The 19,904-nt window shown below is 38.8% G+C and overlaps 1 protein-coding gene across 4 annotated transcripts in view; it reads left to right on the top strand.

The window, feature by feature from the left end:
• Positions 1-19,904, top strand: part of LOC121737012 (heterogeneous nuclear ribonucleoprotein K) — a 59,326-nt gene that overhangs the window by 28,206 nt on the left and 11,216 nt on the right. For 3 of the 4 annotated variants that reach the window (XM_042128520.1, XM_042128522.1, XM_042128521.1), the window contains exons 2-6: positions 4,976-5,071; positions 9,381-9,437; positions 10,393-10,436; positions 10,733-10,808; positions 11,114-11,224. In XM_042128520.1, the coding sequence (XP_041984454.1) occupies positions 4,982-5,071; positions 9,381-9,437; positions 10,393-10,436; positions 10,733-10,808; positions 11,114-11,224 (378 nt within the window). In that variant the 5' untranslated portion in view covers positions 4,976-4,981. Of the gene's footprint in view, positions 1-218; positions 226-4,975; positions 5,072-9,380; positions 9,438-10,392; positions 10,437-10,732; positions 10,809-11,113; positions 11,225-19,904 lie in introns of all 4 variants that reach the window. The other variant, XM_042128523.1, reaches the window with a different exon arrangement.

Raw genomic sequence — 19,904 nt, 5'->3', positions numbered from 1 at the left:
GGAAACATCTAAGATTTTAAAACATAAATGGTCGCTTCATACCATGTTTGTCTGATTCCGTGAAAAGTTTAAAAAAATATGTTACATTGACATGTCATTTTTGACGACGATCCCCTGATGGGAAGCGACTACCCGCCCATCGACACTCGCAACATCAGAGGAGTCGCAAGTGCGTTGCCGGCATTTTAAGAGGAAATATTATGCTCTCTTCGTGAAAGTTTGCAGGTCGTAATGGTCTATAAATACTGCCAGCGACAGTTCATTCGAGAGTTGATCCGGAAATACTGATGTCAAATTCTATACATTTTTGATTTCTATATTAATTATTAACGTTTAAAGCCCTTGTGTTTTATAAACATTATTTGTAACAATTAACGTAAAATTCTACGAAAATTAACGATACATAATATTATCTCACGTGGGCGTAATCTCAAAGTTAACGAAAACATGCACACGAAGTTATGTCTAAGTACTCAGTATGTTATCAAGTTTACCAACTCGAGTGCTAATTCGTAGCGTGTTGAGAAACTTGTGTGAAGCCTCAGCAATCTTATGATACTGAGAACACGAAGTTTCTTGGTCATTCTGGCTAGTTGCGTAAACTAGGACTAAAGAGTTACCTAAGCAAAGTAGATTTAAAAAGAGAAACAAAAACTTGAGTAATATGTACTTTTACCACGGAAGTGATCGTAAAATTGTTAATTCTTGATAACGTTTTAAAGTCGGCTTTCGGTTAAATACTAAATAGTAAAGAAGCCTGCTAACAAACTTAACAATTTAAGAAATGAGTTTTAAATACTACATAATATTATGGTTTGATGAAGAGCCCCTGGCATCGATAGAACGCAAAATATAGCACTTTAGGAAAAAAAATTTTGAAAAAATAAAAAATTACAAATGTTATATTATATCAAAAATATTAAACATACATTTTCGTAGCAGCGCTACGCCGTAGCGGCGCTACATTATAGTACACGTTTATCTTATACCGTACGAAGTGCTACAGATACCGTTCGGAGTGCTACAGGATGTTGGCAAATTGGCTGCTAATGACAAAACATTGAAAATTTTATGTGCTTGGCACCATGTCCCATGTCTTTGAGGCAGAGGCGTATTTTCAATATTTTTTTTAGAATGACAGGCTACCATCTCAGCTGTGCTTTTACTAGTCAGTAATTCTATACAGTCACAAATATATTGAAAGCGGTTATTCATAAGTTGTGACTGATAACTGATATTTTCTATTTAATGAGTAGAGAGGTTTTCTCGGCATTCATTTTCTCAAACTATGTTTTAATAAGTTCTTCAAAGGCGCTGTATACACATTACACTCCGTTCAGTATTTTTTTCTGTGTATTTCTATGGGAGTAACCCTTACGTCGTTGACTTAAAGGTTTAAGTCAGAGGTGACTTGTGAATATTGTAGTGTTTGTATAATTGTTAGTTGTGAGTAGTTGTCCGGCGGGCAGTGGGATCGATACCCGGCGGACGGGCGCCGCGTCCTGCATACAATTTTTATGACCCATTCCCTGAAATGGCTTTGAGACCGATACTGGAGGTGCAAATTGGTTGTGGAAGATTTGAAGCTGCAGCGAACGACTTTGTCGCGGTTGCACGGTTCCTATAAATGTATGAGTATTCATGTCGCTTAGGGACCACCCATATAGTATGTCGCACCTAAGGGGGGGTCAACGAAGTGTGACAAGGTCCAAGGTGATAGGGGTCCTAACTCCTAAGTTTAGTGACGCACATTTTAAATTTACTAATATGAATAGCAACATTTATAATATTGAGGTACCTAGTTTTATTTTTTGTAACATTTTAAATTTGTGACGTCACACTAGGTAGAGAGTGGGGGTCGTCTCACAAATGTGACCAGGGACCGTTGGGGAGGTCTGAAAATCGTGTGACGTACTTTATGGATGTTCCCTTACTACCAAGGTAATTTCATACAAAAAAATAGAAACCAGTAGTGTCGCTGGGACACTTCGTCTGCTGTTGCTTCATGCCTTCCACGATTAGCAGATTAAGCTGCGGCAACAGACTTGTCGCAGCGACATCTGCTATATAATTGTAGTTTGATGGCAAATAGACTAAATCGAAGCTGCATCTATGTTGAGGCTGCCTTCACATTACGTCGCAAGCAGTGCGTACTGCGTACAAAAGAGAGTCGCGCGGCAGCCGCACGAACCTCTTTTGTATAGAAGTCGCGCGGCTGCAGCGCTGCTGCCGCACTGCTTGCGACGTAATGTGAAGGCGCTCTGATAGTGTTGCAGCGGCTAGTCGTTTGCTGCGACAAGTTGTTTGCTGCAGCTTCAAGTTGTTCGCTACTACGTACTTTTTTAGTACCTTTAAACCTTCAATCAGTCTCAAACGCGTTCTTATTGTTCAAAACTCTGAAACTCACTAGTTTGATGTTTATTTCACATTATGAGAAAACTATTTTGCGGCTTAACCAAAAAACATTATCGAACAAGGAGGAGCGAAGCTGTATTAAAATGGTAGAATTGTGGTACTGCTTTCAGCAGTCTCATAAGTAACTCTACCTTCGCAGTCACTTACAGTTAAGCATTAAATTATAAACAATGAACATTATTAAGGAGCTTACGCACTAACGAATAGCGACAGTGGCAAAACCGCAGGGCTACGAATAATAAAAACTATATATTATTCGTAGCCGCAAGCCATCATTTTGCGTAAGCATACGGCGTATGAAAATTATGAACACTTAAGTTTTCGCATTAGTTTTATTGCGTAAGCGGAAAAGTAAGGCCTAGACCTACAATAATATAGAACAACTTATTTGACAATAAGATTGAAAGGCAAAAATATCAGCCCTAGACGGTCAATAATATTGCACATTAACTTTTATCGTCTAGACTCTAGGGGCCCGCTAAGACGCCACTTTGACCTGAGATAAAAGTTGAAATATATAATACTGACAGCTACATAATCGCAATGACATCAGCCCCCCGATGCACGATCGTCGGAAAGATCTCACGTGAAAAGATTTCATCTGTCAGTATCACAGCGATTCACAAACTTTCCGTTGCCGAAATGAATCCGAAACCAAAGAGAATAATTGACACTTTTTTTTTTGGCAATAAGTGCTACGGTATAACATTATATAGCCTTGGTTATTTCATCGCTGTCAGTATCAAGATCAAAGATGGGAAAATAATTATTGTACCTCCAAACTTTCCTGCACCTCTTAATTTAATGAACAAAATTTTTAAGACTAAGACTAGTCTTACCATACAAAAAATATATATTTCAGCTGAGTTTTAATCAACGAATGATTTTGAGTATTTAATTGAATATTAAAAATTTGCTACTCATTAAAAAAATTAATACAAAACACTATTTACTATTCAGAATGTAGCCAATACATCAAAGATCTTACCTAATGAAACTTCTTTTAATTACAAAAGAAATACGTTACAGTTTATTATAATTGAATAAAAGAGCGCGGTAACCCGGCTGCCGCTTGGGGTTGGTTGAATGGCGCACCACGCAGTACAAACTACAAAAGTACAAATTACAAATATAATAGCGCGGCTGCCGGCTGCCGTTTAGGAGTTGAGTGGAATTAAAACAAAAAATATTGTCTATGTGCCGACAATGACAATCTGTCTTATCTGTAAGTTGTGACTTGTCAAAGATATTAATTATTATTGTCAAGCTCAAGTCGAGCTACGGAAAATTACCTATATATCTTGAGAAATTTGAGTAATCCGGTAATTTGAGTAGTCTGTTAATCGTTAATCCAATGCCTACTATTTACCACACAACACCGCGGCGCGGCGCGAAAAAAGATTCAGACAGTTAGTATGAAACGACAAGTGCCGGGCGCCGCGGCACGGCAGCAGCGAAGCAAAAACAATACTAGATAGGTACTACGAATAACAAAAACTAGTAACCGGATAAATACCACGTTCTCACAGAAAACCGGCGTGAAACAGCGCTTGCGCTGTGTTTCGCCGAGTGAGTGAGTTTACCGGAGGCCCAATCCCCTAACCCCTACCCTATTCCCTTCCCTACCCTCAACTATTCCCTTCCCTTCCCTACCCTCCCCTATTACCCTATTCCCTCTTAAAAGGCCGGCAACGCACTTGCAGCTCTTCTGATGCTGCGAGTGTCCATGGGCGACGGAAGTTGCTTTCCATCAGGTGACCGGTTTGCTCGTTTGCCCCCTTGTTTCATAAAAAAAAAATATTGTTCAATAAACACTTCCTAAAGATAAATCTTTAGGAAATGTGTTAAAACACATAATAATTATTACAGTACGACATTTATTCAAAATGGTAAAAAGGTATACAAGACACGACTTAAGTATTAATAATTGCTTTGTTTTATTCTTATCATTACTTAAATAATTCCATCTAACAATATCCGCCATGGCCCATGACACGGTTCTCGAAGTGAAAAGATTTCACGAGTCTCTGAGGTGCCGGGAAGATTCCGTAAAAACGGCTCTAATCCTCGGATAATTTTCCGACGTCGGTTGTCAAACTCCCATCCGCGGTGAGATCTTCTCGAATCCGTGGCGGAAACTATTTCACTCATACAAAAGAAATGTCACTACTGTCAAAATGACAGCAAAATCGGAAAGTATTCACTTGTCATTTGCTTGAAAGTGAAATAGATTCCTACATCGGAAAAATTCCGCGCGGAAACGCTTAGTGAATCACCCTACAGATTTAATTATCAAAATTACATTTAAATCGAAAAGGATACTGTCGACCACTAAGCTGTCGACTGTCGAGGCTATTGAATATTCCTACTTGCCTTACAGCAACGACAATAAGCGCGTCTGAACCAGGGATGTGCCTTGTCTAGACGCTTGCGACTCATATTATATCGCGCCGTAAAAATGCCAGTGTGCAATCGTTATAACCAGCGGTATCCTATCGCACTTCTCCGAAACGGTTGTGTTGACGTGACGTCACAACTCATAACGCTTCATTGTTGGCAGATCACAATGAAGCGAGACGCGTACGGCGACGACGGCCCCATGCAGAAGCGCAACCGACACAACGACGACGAAGTCACCTTCCTCATACCGAGCAAGGTAAGTTACAGCAACTACTTCACCATTTACTACCTGGGAAGGGTCGGATTTATATTTTTTATGAGTATAGGCCACTTTAATTTTGCCGCCCCTATGCACGAACTCTGCCGCGCCCGGACGCCATAGGACGCTGCCGCCCCTAGGCCGTGGCCTATACTGCCTATACATAAATCCAGAGCTGCCTGCAAACCTTCAAGAAAAGAGCGTATTTCCTCTTAAAAGGCCGGTAACGCACCTGCAGCGTCCTTCTGATGCTGCGAGTGTCCATGGGCGACGGTAGTTGCTTTCCATTATGTGACTCGTTTGCCCCCTTATTTTATAAAAAACCCTAAATCACTGGCTACAGCAACCGCTACGACACGTGTTGCTAACATACTTTTTGTCACTTTTTACCAACCTCTACCTTACGTCTCCCTAATGTGTTAGCTGTCATTAAGGGTATATTTAAGACCTCTCCCCCTCCCCTCCTAAATAAGTTATGTAGTATGGGTACGTTCCCTAAGATGAGTAGAGGGCCATTCACATTATACGTGATACAAAACAGATTTTGAACCCTTTCCACCTATGTCACGCTTTTTCAAAATGCCTTAAAGGAGTGAGCACACTGAGACGGGCCGTGCCGAGGCTCAGCGTGCCGGGGCTCATACCAATGGCTCATGGCCACGGCACGGCCCGTCTCAGTGTGCTCACTCCTTAAACATGTAATGTCGCATTTTGTATGACCACCTCTAAAATATTATCCTACTTATGTCCTACTCTGTCTACTCATTACCTACAAGAGTTTTAAAAATTCATTAATTTCCATAAAATATAGCTCGAATTGAAACAGAAATTCACATCAAGATAACGTTATGTTACGTGTCACCGTCTAATGTGTTTTGTATTGATTCAGGTTGTTTGTGAACGTCATTACCATAATTGTACATGACATCGTCAATAATGTGTTTACCGAATGTCGTACACGTCGGTTTGAACCATCGAAATACAATACATCATAGAACGGTAACTCTTTACACGTTTGGTGCTCGAATATGGCTTCAGTTACGTGTACAATACGTAGGCAACAAAAATAGGATATATTACTCCAATGTTTTCTAGACGGCAGCACCAGCATCGACGGTAAACAAATAGTTTTGTCCGACTATTGACAACGTTTCTGTCAATATTCTGATACGACGTGTGCAACATGTCGGATTTTGGTCGGATTATTTACTGTATGTGCTAGTAGCGCCCTCTACCTTAAATTACAGCGCTAATTAGTAATTAGTCGACCTTTGCGTAATATTCCCTATTGTATGACCGGCCCAGGTTGACCAACCGAAGTACGAAAGTTCCACGAAATGCTAACTAGGTGTGCATTTAGTGGAACCATTGTTCGATAGGTTACTATTCCATACTATTTATTATTAATCGTAGCTTGAACCATATTCGAGGGAATCCCCGATTTGATAAGCGCAGTTTGTTTACTGGGGCAATATGAGTTCGCAGAACAATATTGTTGTTTTAAGAGTAGCTTATGGTCTTTTTCGCATGGTCCTAGGCCTTTCATCAAAATTGGTCCAGCTGTTGTTGTTTAAAATAATAATTAAATGTCAAAATCCAATTAAACTATTGATTCAATAAGAAAATTGGATTTAAGTCTACGTGGCACGTGCCACTTAATTAATTTTTTGTGTAAATTGTTTGCCAAAACTGTATCTATCTTGTTTGATCAAATTACTTATACGTCTCGCTTGTTTTAACCCTGTTAACCTCACGCGTATCGAAAACATGATTTGTAATAAATTGATCGACTAAAATCTGCTTTAAAGAGCAACGAACCTTGTTGGCATTAGGGGTCGCAAACCGGGATCCCGAATTTCGAAAATACCGGGATACCGGGCCAAATTTAGGTCTTCTTAATACCGGTATTCATGTTACGAAAACCGGGATATTCGGTATTTTCGGTTTTAGTAAAATAAATGAAAAACAAGTGATTTAGTGATAGGTAACCATAATTATTAAATAAGTACCCACTTAATACTTAAGTACGTTTCAAAAATATTCATATTAAGTGGATCTTTTATCAGCCACAGCTACTTCAAACACCATATTTTACGTCCCCAAATGCTGAAATTTTCTCGTGTCTATCTCGAAGGCCTCAAGAGTTATGTTCATAACTTCGGATTCATTAAACACCTCTTGAACTCATAAAATTCAAATGCTTGCAATTATTATACATATGAGGAGCGCCAACATTTTTATAACGCTTATCTTCAAAGATTCAATTTTTCAAAACGCCTATCGAAAAAGCAATGATATTCGACCAAAAACTCAAATGATCCAGTTCCTGAAAACTGATCATGCTGGGAGATCTGTCTGTGACTTTGCTCTTGCGAACGACTTAACACAACTGCTTGCTACGCCTACGCGAATCCCAGATGTAGACGGTCAGAATCCTTCCCTGTTGGACCTTCTGCTGACTTCGAATCCTGATGGCTAGTATCCGTGACCGCACCACTAGGTTCATCGGATCATTGCCTTATTAGGAGTTCTGTGCCACTTACGGCGGTATTGCGACAGCGTACTGTTAATTACCGTCGTGTGTGCAAGTTAGCAGACTGGGATGGGATGCGGTCATTTTTTGCATCCTAATGATCCCGACAACACTGCCAATTCTGTTGCCAATGATGATGGAGCTTTTCATTCCGTCCTCTGTAGTGCCAACCGGTGGCAGATACCGTCCATGGTTTGGTTCATCCTCCTAAAAAAGCTCCCCGAGCAGGAGACTTACCAATCCTGGGCCAATGCAGTGTCTGCTCGGGATTTAAATACCAGCACATATAAAATGGATTACAACCTTGCCTCTAGATCTCTCAAGAGAGAGATCGCTCGGGCAAAGAAACAGCACGTCAATAGAATTAGTAAGAGACTCGAGTGCCTCCCCTCGGGAACCCGTGCATTCTGGTCGTTGGCCAAAGCTATTGAAGGGAAAGGTCACTAGCAGTATTTCCGGGCCAAGACGATTTAAAAACCTTCAAGCAGAGAGCGTATTCCCTCTTAAACGGTCGGCAACGCACCCTCAGCTCTTCTGATGTTGCAAGTGTCCATGGGCGACGGTAGTTGCTTTACCAGGTAACCCGTTTGCTCGTTTGCCCCCTTAATTTATATAAAAAAAATTAAAAAGGAGTCAAGTTCAATACAAAAATTAAGCCTGGCTGTGGGCTTCGCTGCAAAAAGAATTGAGACCTAAATGAGTGCCAAGTTCTATAAAAAATCGAAATATTATGTATTTGTAGAAATAAAATAAAAAGGGTTCGAATCCCGCCGACGGAACAAAAAGTTTTCAAAGTTCCTGGGTCATGGATGTGTATTAAATATGTGTATCATATAATAAAAAATCTTAAATATGTCTGGTACCTGTAACACAAGTCCTTCAGGTACTTACCACGGGGCCAGACTGACGTGGTGTGAAGCGTCCATAGATATTATTATATATTATTATATATAAAATAACATTATAAACAAGTATTAAACTCTAGTTCTTTGCTTTACCTATTGGATACCTATAATATGTGAGATCTTAACAATTTTAGCTTAAATCCCGGAAATATCGAAAATACCGGTATACCGGTATTGGTCTGGAGCCAATACCGAAAATACCGGTTTTGCTTAAATGACCCGGTATTGCGACCCCTAGTTGGCATACCTCATACCTGTCGTATTTTGGTGTACACCTATGAAACATACGCCAATCGATAGAGAAGATGTTTATAAACAACAAATACTTTTTGACAAAATGTCGTAAATATACTTTCTGAGTTATTTCCGTTTGAAAATGTAAAATAAATAACATTTTAGATATGTTATGAAAATACCTTTATTTATTTACGACATTTTGTCAAAGAGTATTTGTTGTTTGTAATTATTTTCTCTGTCGATTAACGTATGTTTCATAGGTGTACACGAAAATATACTATTTTAACTAAGTACTTAAAACTAAGTATGCCACGTTCCATACAATTTACAAAAAGCCTCTTGCCTCTCAAAGTTATTTTGTGAGGAACTTCAAATACATTTAAAGGTTCAAAAATTTTAATTTTCTAAGGGCTCGACGTAATATCGGGCCGGAAATTTGATCTGCACCGGATCTTGTTAGAGGCCAATTTGAAATTATAAAAAGTAAATTCTTACTCCCCTTTATAATGTGTTCCTTTTCAGGAGTTAGTTTTGAACAATGAAACTTTTCGTCTGAAAAACAAGTAGAGGTTTTTTATGAATGTTTTATTTGAATTTGAATGTCTTATTTACAAAGTTTGATGTCTGTCAGGTGGCTGGCTCGATCATCGGGAAGGGCGGCTCTAACATATCCAAGCTTAGGAGTGAGGTCAGTATTACAGCTAACATTTCTCCTTCTACCCGCAAAATAACTAGAAATTTAAAGGACACACTTAACATCCAAGAGACTAATAAAATAACGCTTTCGAATTTCTAGGACAGTATTTTTTATGACACTACACTCTTATTTTATTATTAGCCGTTTTCAGATATCGTTTGTAAGTATAATTTATTTTGTCCAATTTAATAGATTAACATTTTTCAGAGCAGGTACCAAATCTTATGTTTAAGAAGGCCCATGTCTCGTTCTCACTCGGCTAGAAGAGAAAAGTAAATATGCCTCTGGGTCAGTTGCGGCTAGTCCATAGACAATAACCCCCCGGCAGCCAGTTACAGGTCTAAAGTGCCCCTGAGATGCCTCTAAAGGCGGACGCACCGCGCGCCTCCGACACCACAAATACCATCCACGATCACACTATAAAAAAATAACCTTCCTTTAAATCCAAGAGTATTCATTGCTAAGGCTTTATTTTGGGGCGGTTTACGTAATATACCTACTAACTTTTGCTTTTTAAAGCCAGTCTGTTTTTCAGTTCTATTTGTGTATTTGTTTTTTAATATTATCCCCCACGCTCGACGACTCACAAAAGAACATTCCGTTTGCGATTAAATCGAGCAATTGATAATAATTGAATTCTAAAGAAATAAATTTACCTTTACGAAAACTGGGAATGTCTTTTGTGTAAAGACGCCAATAAAATCACAAAGAATTCAGCGTAGTAGGCAGTAGCGCAGCGAAGAATTGACGTCAGAAATGTGACCAACCAAAAAAGTTGGCGTTGGACATTGAAAATATTGGGGTACGATATACCCATCAGATAGTTAGACGTGTGTATTGTGGATGGAGCTCCTAAGGGTCGTCGGAGGCGCGCAGTGCGCCGCTACAACGTTTTTGGTTGCCGGTCCCGCCCCGCCGCCGCCGACGCCGCCGCCCCGCCACGCAGTACAAAGCCTCTATAACAGTCCCAGATTGTCCAGGCCCCGAACGGTAAACTATACCACCAAACTACTCTCTAAGCCCACGGCAATCAACAGTCAGGTGTACACGGTAGCCGCTTCACCCAGTCCACGCACGATACGCTTTCCGATTTCTGGACCTCAGTGTCACGATCCGCTAAAGTTTGCTTCTACGACTATTTCTTTTTTGTTATCACTCTATAACGAAACATTGAGCCTCCATATCCCTGACCGTTGATCATGATGTAACTTATCAGTTGTGCTGTGATTTTTATTTGATTTCGGTCCGTGTGTTTGCGTGTGCTTGACTGGTGGGACTGTTTGCAGGGTGCTCTCTATAACCGCCCCGGACACGGAGACCGTGGTGGAAATTGTGAAGCAAATCCTCCCGAACCTGGCTGAGGTGAGTCTATATTTAGATGATATTTCGACCTCCCGAGCCCCCGAATTTTCCTGTTGGCTGTTGCGATGTTTTTCCCATTTAAGGGTATTTATAGAATGGACGTAGAGATAAAGTATTTGAAACTTATTGAAGTAACCTTTTAAATGTTTGTGGAAATTCTTTGATGTCATAATTTCCTGAAATAGGTCTGAAGTTACGGAAATATACTACATCCTACACGAACCTTTTTCCTGTGACGACCAGTCTTCAGTTTTCCGGTCGGTAATTACTCTTCCTGGAGTTATTGAAGCGAATGTGTTGTACAGGGTGGGCCGAGATCCAGTAACGAAGATCTGGACGTCCGCCTACTGATTCATCAGAGTCGAGCCGGCTGTGTCATAGGAAAAGCTGGGGCCAAAATCAAGGAATTGAGAGAGGTAAGTTTTTAAATTAACCCTTACCTTAAATACTTCCAAATAAAAAGATCCACACTGTGCATTACTGTGAATATCGTTATAGTCCTTGTCTGTCAAACCATTGTTTCAACGTATCGGATAAGGACATAACTCCGTATAATTATATCGTTTGTTGACACAGTGTGAATCCTCTTTTTATTATTATCGGTTAGTAAAATAATTTCAAATGTGGTGTCTTTCAGATGTTTTATAGACAAGTTAGAGTAATTTTTTAACTTACTGTATTGCGTTAATCATTGATTGGAATTTTATATCAGAGTACTAGTAAAATACTATCGAGAACCCTAGCACACCCTAGGCTTCGTCACTGTGTCAAGTCAAAATACGTGAATGATTAAAAAATGACAGTGATAAGGGACACGTACTCAAAGCTAAAATTCTTTTAAATACTAAACGGAGATTAATTAATGATCACAACAACATGTTTTATAAAATATTTAAAAATCGAAACATCGAAATCGATTTGATAAAGCAATAAACGTATAATTTGGGCCCAAGATCAGGTATAGAACAGCTGGTGGGTTCATCTGTCGCGTTTTTACCGGGCAGATGCGAGTACAGCTGCCGCGCATCCCGTCTTATCTCAATTCGACGGATGCAACACAATTTACCTAGTTTTTTACTCCATATAAAAGATTTTTGGGTTTTTGTGCGCGACGTGGTAAAAACTACCCCGTCGGGCATTTGAAGGTTTTGTTGAAGTTTTGTATGATATTACATTCATTGAGTTCAGTTTTAAATTATCGTTATATTTAGACATTTAATTAATCGACATTTACAATTATAATTTATTGAGGTCAATATTTTATTGCCTATCGAAAAGAGGTTTTATTGGTTTTGAACACGATAAATTTTTCCTTGTTGACAGTCACCAATCCCAATGAAAATATCTGGGGGCACGGCCGTGCCCCAGCCAAGCTTTTTAGCAAAGGCACGGCCGTACCATACTTTTCTCGAAGCGGTTCGCGGCTATTTCACACCCCTTTTATCTTCGATGTTAACAAAGCTAGGGATTTAAAATTTTGGCCACTAGAAGCAAGTATTAAAACTAGCTCAACTTCCAAATTACGTGAAATTTCGATAAATAGTTTAAAAGTTACGGATGGTCAAAGTTACTACGTTTTGTCACTCACTGACTGACAGATCAACAAAATTCTAAGGTACTTCTAGCAGACTGAGAACCTTGAAATTTGGTACTTGGATAGGTTTTTATTCACAATGAAAGGAAAAATTATGAAACCGGCCAAGTGCGAGTCGGACTGGCGTACATTTTATAATTATTATAGTGGCTTGGCAATGAGCACTAAAGAAATAATCAGCGACTAATTGGATTTATTTCGTACCATCGGCCACATGCGTCGTTAGTCGTTACATTACTAAAACAGTTTACGCTTGCCGTCTGTGTAAGACGTAATGAACTCCTCCAAATATGCAGTCTTATATTTTTTTCACTTGTGCTCATTGCCAAGCCACTATAATAATTATAAAATAAAGAAATCTATTGATACCTTTACTGAATGTTGATTTAAATTACAAAATAAGTTGAAGGCTTGGCTTGAATGTGATCTGAAAACTTTTTACGACAGAAGTATTGAATAGCTTTGCAGTATTTTGCTTGGCTCCTTTTACATTTCATGTTTTGGTGGGATTATATTTGCTGCATCAGATGTGTTCCTGAAACATTCTGCTGGGCAGTGCTTTCTGACGTTTCGGTAGGCAATCAAACACCCTCAAACTGCGCCAGCCAGTATACTGGTAGAATACAGGAACACACCCTTAAATAGGTGTTACATACTGTATAGTCTATGAGGGCGACAAACCGGGGTGGTGCGTGTCGTCAGGTAGCGCGGGAGTATCCGGCGTTCCCACGGGAATGACGGGACTCGGGAAATCCCGTCACAATTTCTAGCACAGAGCTAGTAAACACCGTCATCATACTTCATACGTAATACTTTTGATTACTTACTAAGGAGTTGCTATTAAAACACTTTCACAAATGTATAATGTAGAGCAGGGGTCTCCAAATTTAAAATGGACCCCGAGCAAAACTGATATCGCTCGGGGTCCATTTTAAGAAATGAAAAATAAAAAATATTTATATGGTAATTACGCAAATTACAAAGGTATTATCTCTTTGTTGTCTGGATTGAAATTGGTGCAAGCTATTGATATTAAACTTGGAGATGTTCATCAGTAAGTCGAGACCGAAATTTATTTTTAACGAAGTTCATCTTCGAAAATACTTGGTCCCCATACAATGGCTAGACGCGGTCCGGATACGGACCGCAGTCCGCCATTTGGTGACCCCTGATGTAGAGTTTCCTAACGTATGATTTAAGTTCTGAGTATAGAGCTAGAGATTCCAGGCTGTTAGGTTATAAGGTAAACAAATGAGCGATGACTGCACCAACGCGTTAACTTAGCCAACAATATACTGGCTTATTCGCAGTCAAAAATCTGAATGGAATGGAAATGTTTTATAATGCAAACATTCCAAATGGCCGATTCGTGTATGGCCAACTTTAAGCCCGTCAAGTGCCTAGCTTCTTTATATTCAGAACTGAAAAGCTATCCAATAAATATTGACATTCTTTATTTTACTCGACTAACTAGAACTAACCGAGGAAAACGGAAAACAGTTTAGAATTCCCACAGCACGGCTAAAAGCCCCGGCAATTAGCGAATACCGCGAGGGGTGAACTCCGACGGCCGATCAATTACAACTTATAACGTCTGCCAGCTAAAGGTTAGGCCGCACAAGGCGCAACTACGCTGTAACGGAGCGACCGCGACGCGACACTTCTTTTCGAAAGGTACCGTTCTGATCTTTGCCGCGAGTAACCGCGACCGACAAAAAAATCGAATAAAATGCCACTTTATGACAAAAGCTATAGGTTTTATTTTACTCTAAGTCACTAGCTTTTACGCCACAAGCGGCGGTGGCATGGGTCGCTAAACCAATGTCGATAGCAAACGAAACCCGTAGCCTATGTCATGTTATTTCAATTTTCGTCAGATTTATAAGTGGTTTTTCTTACCAAAAGCCACTTATAAATCTGACGTTTTTCGAAGCCGAGAAGTGCGGAATAATATTTAGACCGTGACATGCTGCGTTGCTCTGCTACAGTGTAGTTAAGCCTAGTGCAGTTTCGCCTTAGAGATTAGACCTCACTAACTACACTGTAGCGTTCACTTCTCCTAGCGCTAACAACAAAGATTATTCGCAGAGAAACTATAGGCAAAGTAACTGTAAACGGACATTATCAGGCCATACACCATATACTGACGAGTGACGATATTTAAGCAGCATTTAATTCATATGCTATTCTTGTATCCAAGCAGTAACAGACTGACAATTGGGATATTTCCTGATTTTGGGTATATTTTTAAAACTTAGGATAGGCCATGCTCGGACTAAAAAACCATCACGCCAGCTTGCAGTTGAAATGGTAATATTTATATTCAGGGGTAAGGCAGTCTTCCAAACTTTAACATAATAAAGGGCACGAAATCTTACAAAATTCTTACCTGGAAAGAATGTGATATTATGTATATCTGTATTCTGTAGTGTTATTACAATGCATTTCACTATTGTTAATGTTCTTTGTCGAAGCGTGATGTATTAAAAGACATTACGTTTTTGCGCAAATTCCAAAGAAATCACACTACCTGCTTTATATAAAGAATATTATTGTGTTGTAGTCTGTAGAGCACTAGCGATTCCCATACATATTCTTAAACACCATGTAACTTTTGTAACATCCCATAATACGACTGACGTTTTTCTATTCTTAAAGCCACTGAGTTGTGATAAATCTTCTAAAGTCTAAACTAACAATTATAATAAGTAATAACCCAATCATCCTACAAAAATGAGCTCTATAATTTTCACTTTTTTGTGCCATTTTTCTGTGACATAGGAGTTATCCAGTATTTGGCACGCAACTTGGATTTGTACAATTTAAGTCGGACGTTAATTAAACTTTGTATCGTGCTCGAAGGCTTGGCATGTCTTCAATTATGCTTATAACGAAATTATAAGTAGCAGACGTCTGCCCATGTGTAAAATGTAAAATGTATTTGTTTACTAGGTCAGAGCCAAACTTATCCTTACAGAATCGTTGGACTCTGTGTCTAGACACGTAAACTAAGTCAGAATTGGTCGCCAGAGACCAGAAGTCTAGATAACATTTGTCGTAAACGCCTCTAAAATATGTAGTTAAAAAATTGCTCTTGAAAAGACTCGTGAAATACCTCCATTCACTGCCAAAAAATCTAAAAGACGGCTTGGTATCTGGCATTTGCGCGTTTGTATACTTTAACGCAGAGCTCAATGCACCTGAAAGCAATCTGGTACATGCCCTAAGCCGACCTAAGTATCATAATATTTTGTGCGGCATATCAGGCTTCTTTTAACGTAGCCGCAAAAACATTCCAAAGCGTCTGGCGTTTGCGTCAACCAAATGTTATTCGGCCAGAAGCGATCTATTTTGCTTCGCTTTGAGTGTTTAAGTCCTGTCAGAAAATAACTTGATCGGTTTATATCTGGCGTCTTGGCGTCCCCAGCCGGGCAAAACCCTCAGCGGTCTGGCGTCTGCCGTATGTCGCCCGCGATTGGCGGGCGCGTGCTGCGCGGGCGGCAGATGTGTGCGCAGGTGGCGCGCCGGAAGGCCGCACAAAAACGCGCACCTGGGCTCGCCCGACACCTTTGCGTCGTGTGTGCGAGCATGCTATGTTATTATTGGAGTTTCTGAGAGTGATTGTGACTGAAGCGATAAAATTACTAGATGCGGACTGCGGGCATACTTTAAAGGTTTCTAAGACGGACCAATAAATTAGCATCAATCAATAGATCAATAAGAATCCTTCCTAAAGTAGACTCTAGAGTAATGAACATCGGTCGGATGTCTTTCTAAATTGATGAGAGTTTTCAACGGAATATTGCCTTTCCATCGTCTCTAAGGGAAACCAAAACTGTTTATGTCTTGAAGCGAGTAGTAGTTCTTCTGACTTCATCAGAGAGAAGTCCTAGTCTGTATAAAAGGTTCATTTGAAATGGTCTTGAAAATGAAACAGATTAGGATAGTATTAAAGATATGGAACCTTCCATTCTTCGGAGTAATTCCTTATTTGCTCTAGCCTATTAATGCGTTAAATCATTAAATCTTTAAACTCGTGCGCGATTGCGGCGAGGGGGTCGTTATCAAAGGGGTAACGTGAGGTTTCTTCCGTCGGAAGCGGGCGGCGCACAGTGGATCGAATCGACAATTTCGGGGACATAGGGACCAATTTTTGTTTTTCAAATTTTTTTTTGTGCCAATGGATAGAGCTAATTAATCTTAACAAATGTTATTCTTTGCAATTTTTTCTTAGGGTTATTATTTAAGTAGAAAAAAACATATTTTTAAATTTCTTGTATGGAAAAAAATATATAATCCCAAATTTTTGTCAAGTCCTGATAGATCCCGCGCTCAAACCTTTTTTTTTATATATTTTGGCTACATTGCTAGTATTATGTACCATAAATGTGTGCCTAAAGTTGCCACTCTGCCAGAAATAGCCGAAGAAAATTACAAAAGATTTAATTAGTAACTAATGACTTCTTAAAATTCCTTAAACTATTCTAGGCATATTTCATGCAAAATAATTATTATGCTAGTAAAACAATACTTATAATTACTTAAAATTAGAAAAAAAAAAGAAAAATCGATTCCATGTAAATATTGTGATCGGTCATTAACTTCAAGTAACTAATCCGTTTGACAATAGTAAATAATCTTTTGTATTGTGTATTTTCTAACAATCGCTTAATGACAATGAACAGAACAACATTCAAAATAAATAGCTTAAGTAGCCTTGCATAAGGGCTTTTAATTATACCCTCATTAGCTATTATTAGTGTGGCATGGAATATAATACTATCTCGTTTTGTTTTGCTAATAGCGTAGTGTTTTAAAAATTTGCGAAGGAATTTAAAAAAAATCCAATTTTTGATACTTAAATTTTATTATTAAGTATCGAAAAAAACATAAAAAAATAGCATTAATATGGTTTTTTAACAATAAAGATTACAAATAATAATATTTTCTCCATTTAAGCGTTACATACATATTCCCTATTAATAATAAAATTGAAAAATAAAAAATAGTGAGTATACATAAAAATTACGATACCATACATACTATAATAAAAGTAATAAAATTATTTCTAAATAAATATTGCATTTAATTTACAAAACTCAAAAAGCTTACTCACTATCAGAATGATTATCCTGTAATTCATTAACGTCAATGAACTCTATCTCAGATTCTGTCGGCAAATTTAACAGAAGCTCTTAAGCCCGTGAAGAGAGAGCTATTTTGTTATGCTTTGATAGTCTTGGTCTAAATCTTGTGATATTTGGATCTGATTATATTAAAAGATTATGTAAAATATCCTCATTTGTGGCTTTTCTACTTAATTTTCTGGAATAACTCTCTCTGAATTTCCGGAAATCTTTGTTACGAGCTTCTGCTGCTTCTTCTGACAGATTGCCGATAGGTATGGTAGCAAAATGCTGGATAATATCAGCGCCATGTATAAGCAGCTTATGTAAACTAGAAGGCATATAATACCAGGGATATAAATTTATGTAGAGTTCTGCAGTCTCTCTACAGAATAAGGAGAATTTAGAAAGGTTGACGCACTCTCCAGATGCTACAGTCTGGAGTATTACATGTAACCTTTCTATTAATTCCTTGCTTATACCAGTAATACGGGCTGCAGTGTCTGCGTCCCTGAAAAATCTTCTGCGTAGACTGGTTGATCAGCTTGGCTGGTTGGAGTGACACCCTCGTTTAGACCACTGTCCTTTTGTCGACGCAAGCGGCGACGTCGGATGATAAGAATAAGGGAAATTGTAACTATACCAAATACTAACGTGTATAGGGGCAACGTTGTATGGTACAGTGAAGAAGATATATTTTGATTTAGTTGGACAGGGTTCTGTAGAATTAATTGTTCTTCCAGGTTATGTAGATTCTTCAGGTCGAAATAATTGAGGGTCATATGGGGAATCGATATTTCTAGTTTTTTTTTTTCTAATTTTAAGTAATTATAAGTATTGTTTTACTAGCATAATAATTATTTTGCATGAAATATGCCTAGAATAGTTTAAGGAATTTTAAGAAGTCATTAGTTACTAATTAAATCTTTTGTAATTTTCTTCGGCTATTTCTGGCAGAGTGGCAACTTTAGGCACACATTTATGGTACATAATACTAGCAATGTAGCCAAAATATATAAAAAAAAAGGTTTGAGCGCGGGATCTATCAGGACTTGACAAAAATTTGGGATTATATATTTTTTTCCATACAAGAAATTTAAAAATATGTTTTTTTCTACTTAAATAATAACCCTAAGAAAAAATTGCAAAGAATAACATTTGTTAAGATTAATTAGCTCTATCCATTGGCACAAAAAAAAATTTGAAAAACAAAAATTGGTCCCTATGTCCCCGAAATTGTCGATTCGATCCACTGTGCGGCGGGGCTCACGTTACACCGCACGTGGCGGCACATCCTGTACATAGGTTGGCGACGCAGCTGCCTAGCGCGGCACCTGTCTATGTGCTAGAAATGTCGTGATGATTCCGAAGTAAAGATGGGCTATGCGACACAAGAAAAAATAAACCATCTTAGTAAATGTTATAGGGATAGCAATATAATTTGTGGAGCCAAAACTGCCCTAAACAACCCTAAAAGCTTTTCGAACGAAAGCTTTACCCACCCTAGCTGCTCATCTTGGCTTTCAATAAAGAATCCGTCGCGGGGCCTGTGATTTGTTTTAAAACCCTACAACTACTTGTATCGTCTCAAATCTATGTTTTATTATAATAATATCTGCTTTCTTTGGTATTATAGTCCTAAAGTCTAGAACTCTAGAGTCTAGACTATAGAGTAAGAAGCTGTATAATTGCCGAAAGTTCGCACATGGCGTTTAGGCCTTTCTTATTTTGGGTCCATTTTCTTATAGAAACTAGTTTTACTGAGTTGAGTTTCTAATGATCATTTCTGTCCGAAAGTATAACGTTATCCATAATTTATTATGATTACTGCTATTTCTATTTCGGATTATATATAGTCTGGTATCAGTTGTTGGGTTGCTCTACGAAATCTTTGCAGCTGTCGAATAAAAACCCGCGCCGAGTTTGACACCTGTCGTTCTTTTATTAGCTTCACTAAACTTGCAGCCTGCATTCTGCATTCTACAATAGTTCTTTCGCTTAAGGACGCCTTCACATTAAGTCGCCAGTAGTGCGGCAGCCGCGCGACTTCTATACTAAAGAGAGTCGCGCGGCTGCCGCGCGTGAGTAGTAATGTGAAGGCGTCCTAATTCGTCGATAGTGATCAGTGCAAACGTCTTACTGTCCATTGACCAATTTTTATGAGGCGATGCTGCCTCGAATGAAACGCTACTACCCCAATTTGAAATGTGGCTAGCGAAAACTGTGCATTTTTGAGCACAAAAGCTCATGTGTTCCCTTGAACACTTGGTTACGGCACAAATAAAATTATACCATTACTAGATGACACCCGCAACTCCAAAAAACGATTATCTTGCGGGAACTGTACATTTTAGGTGATAAAAGTTTTCCCGGGAC

Source organism: Aricia agestis, chromosome 20 (assembly GCF_905147365.1).
Source record: "Aricia agestis chromosome 20, ilAriAges1.1, whole genome shotgun sequence".
NCBI classification, from domain to species: Eukaryota; Metazoa; Arthropoda; class Insecta; order Lepidoptera; family Lycaenidae; genus Aricia; species Aricia agestis.
Note: the sequence above shows the minus strand (reverse complement) of the source record. Positions and strands in the feature narration are given on the sequence as shown.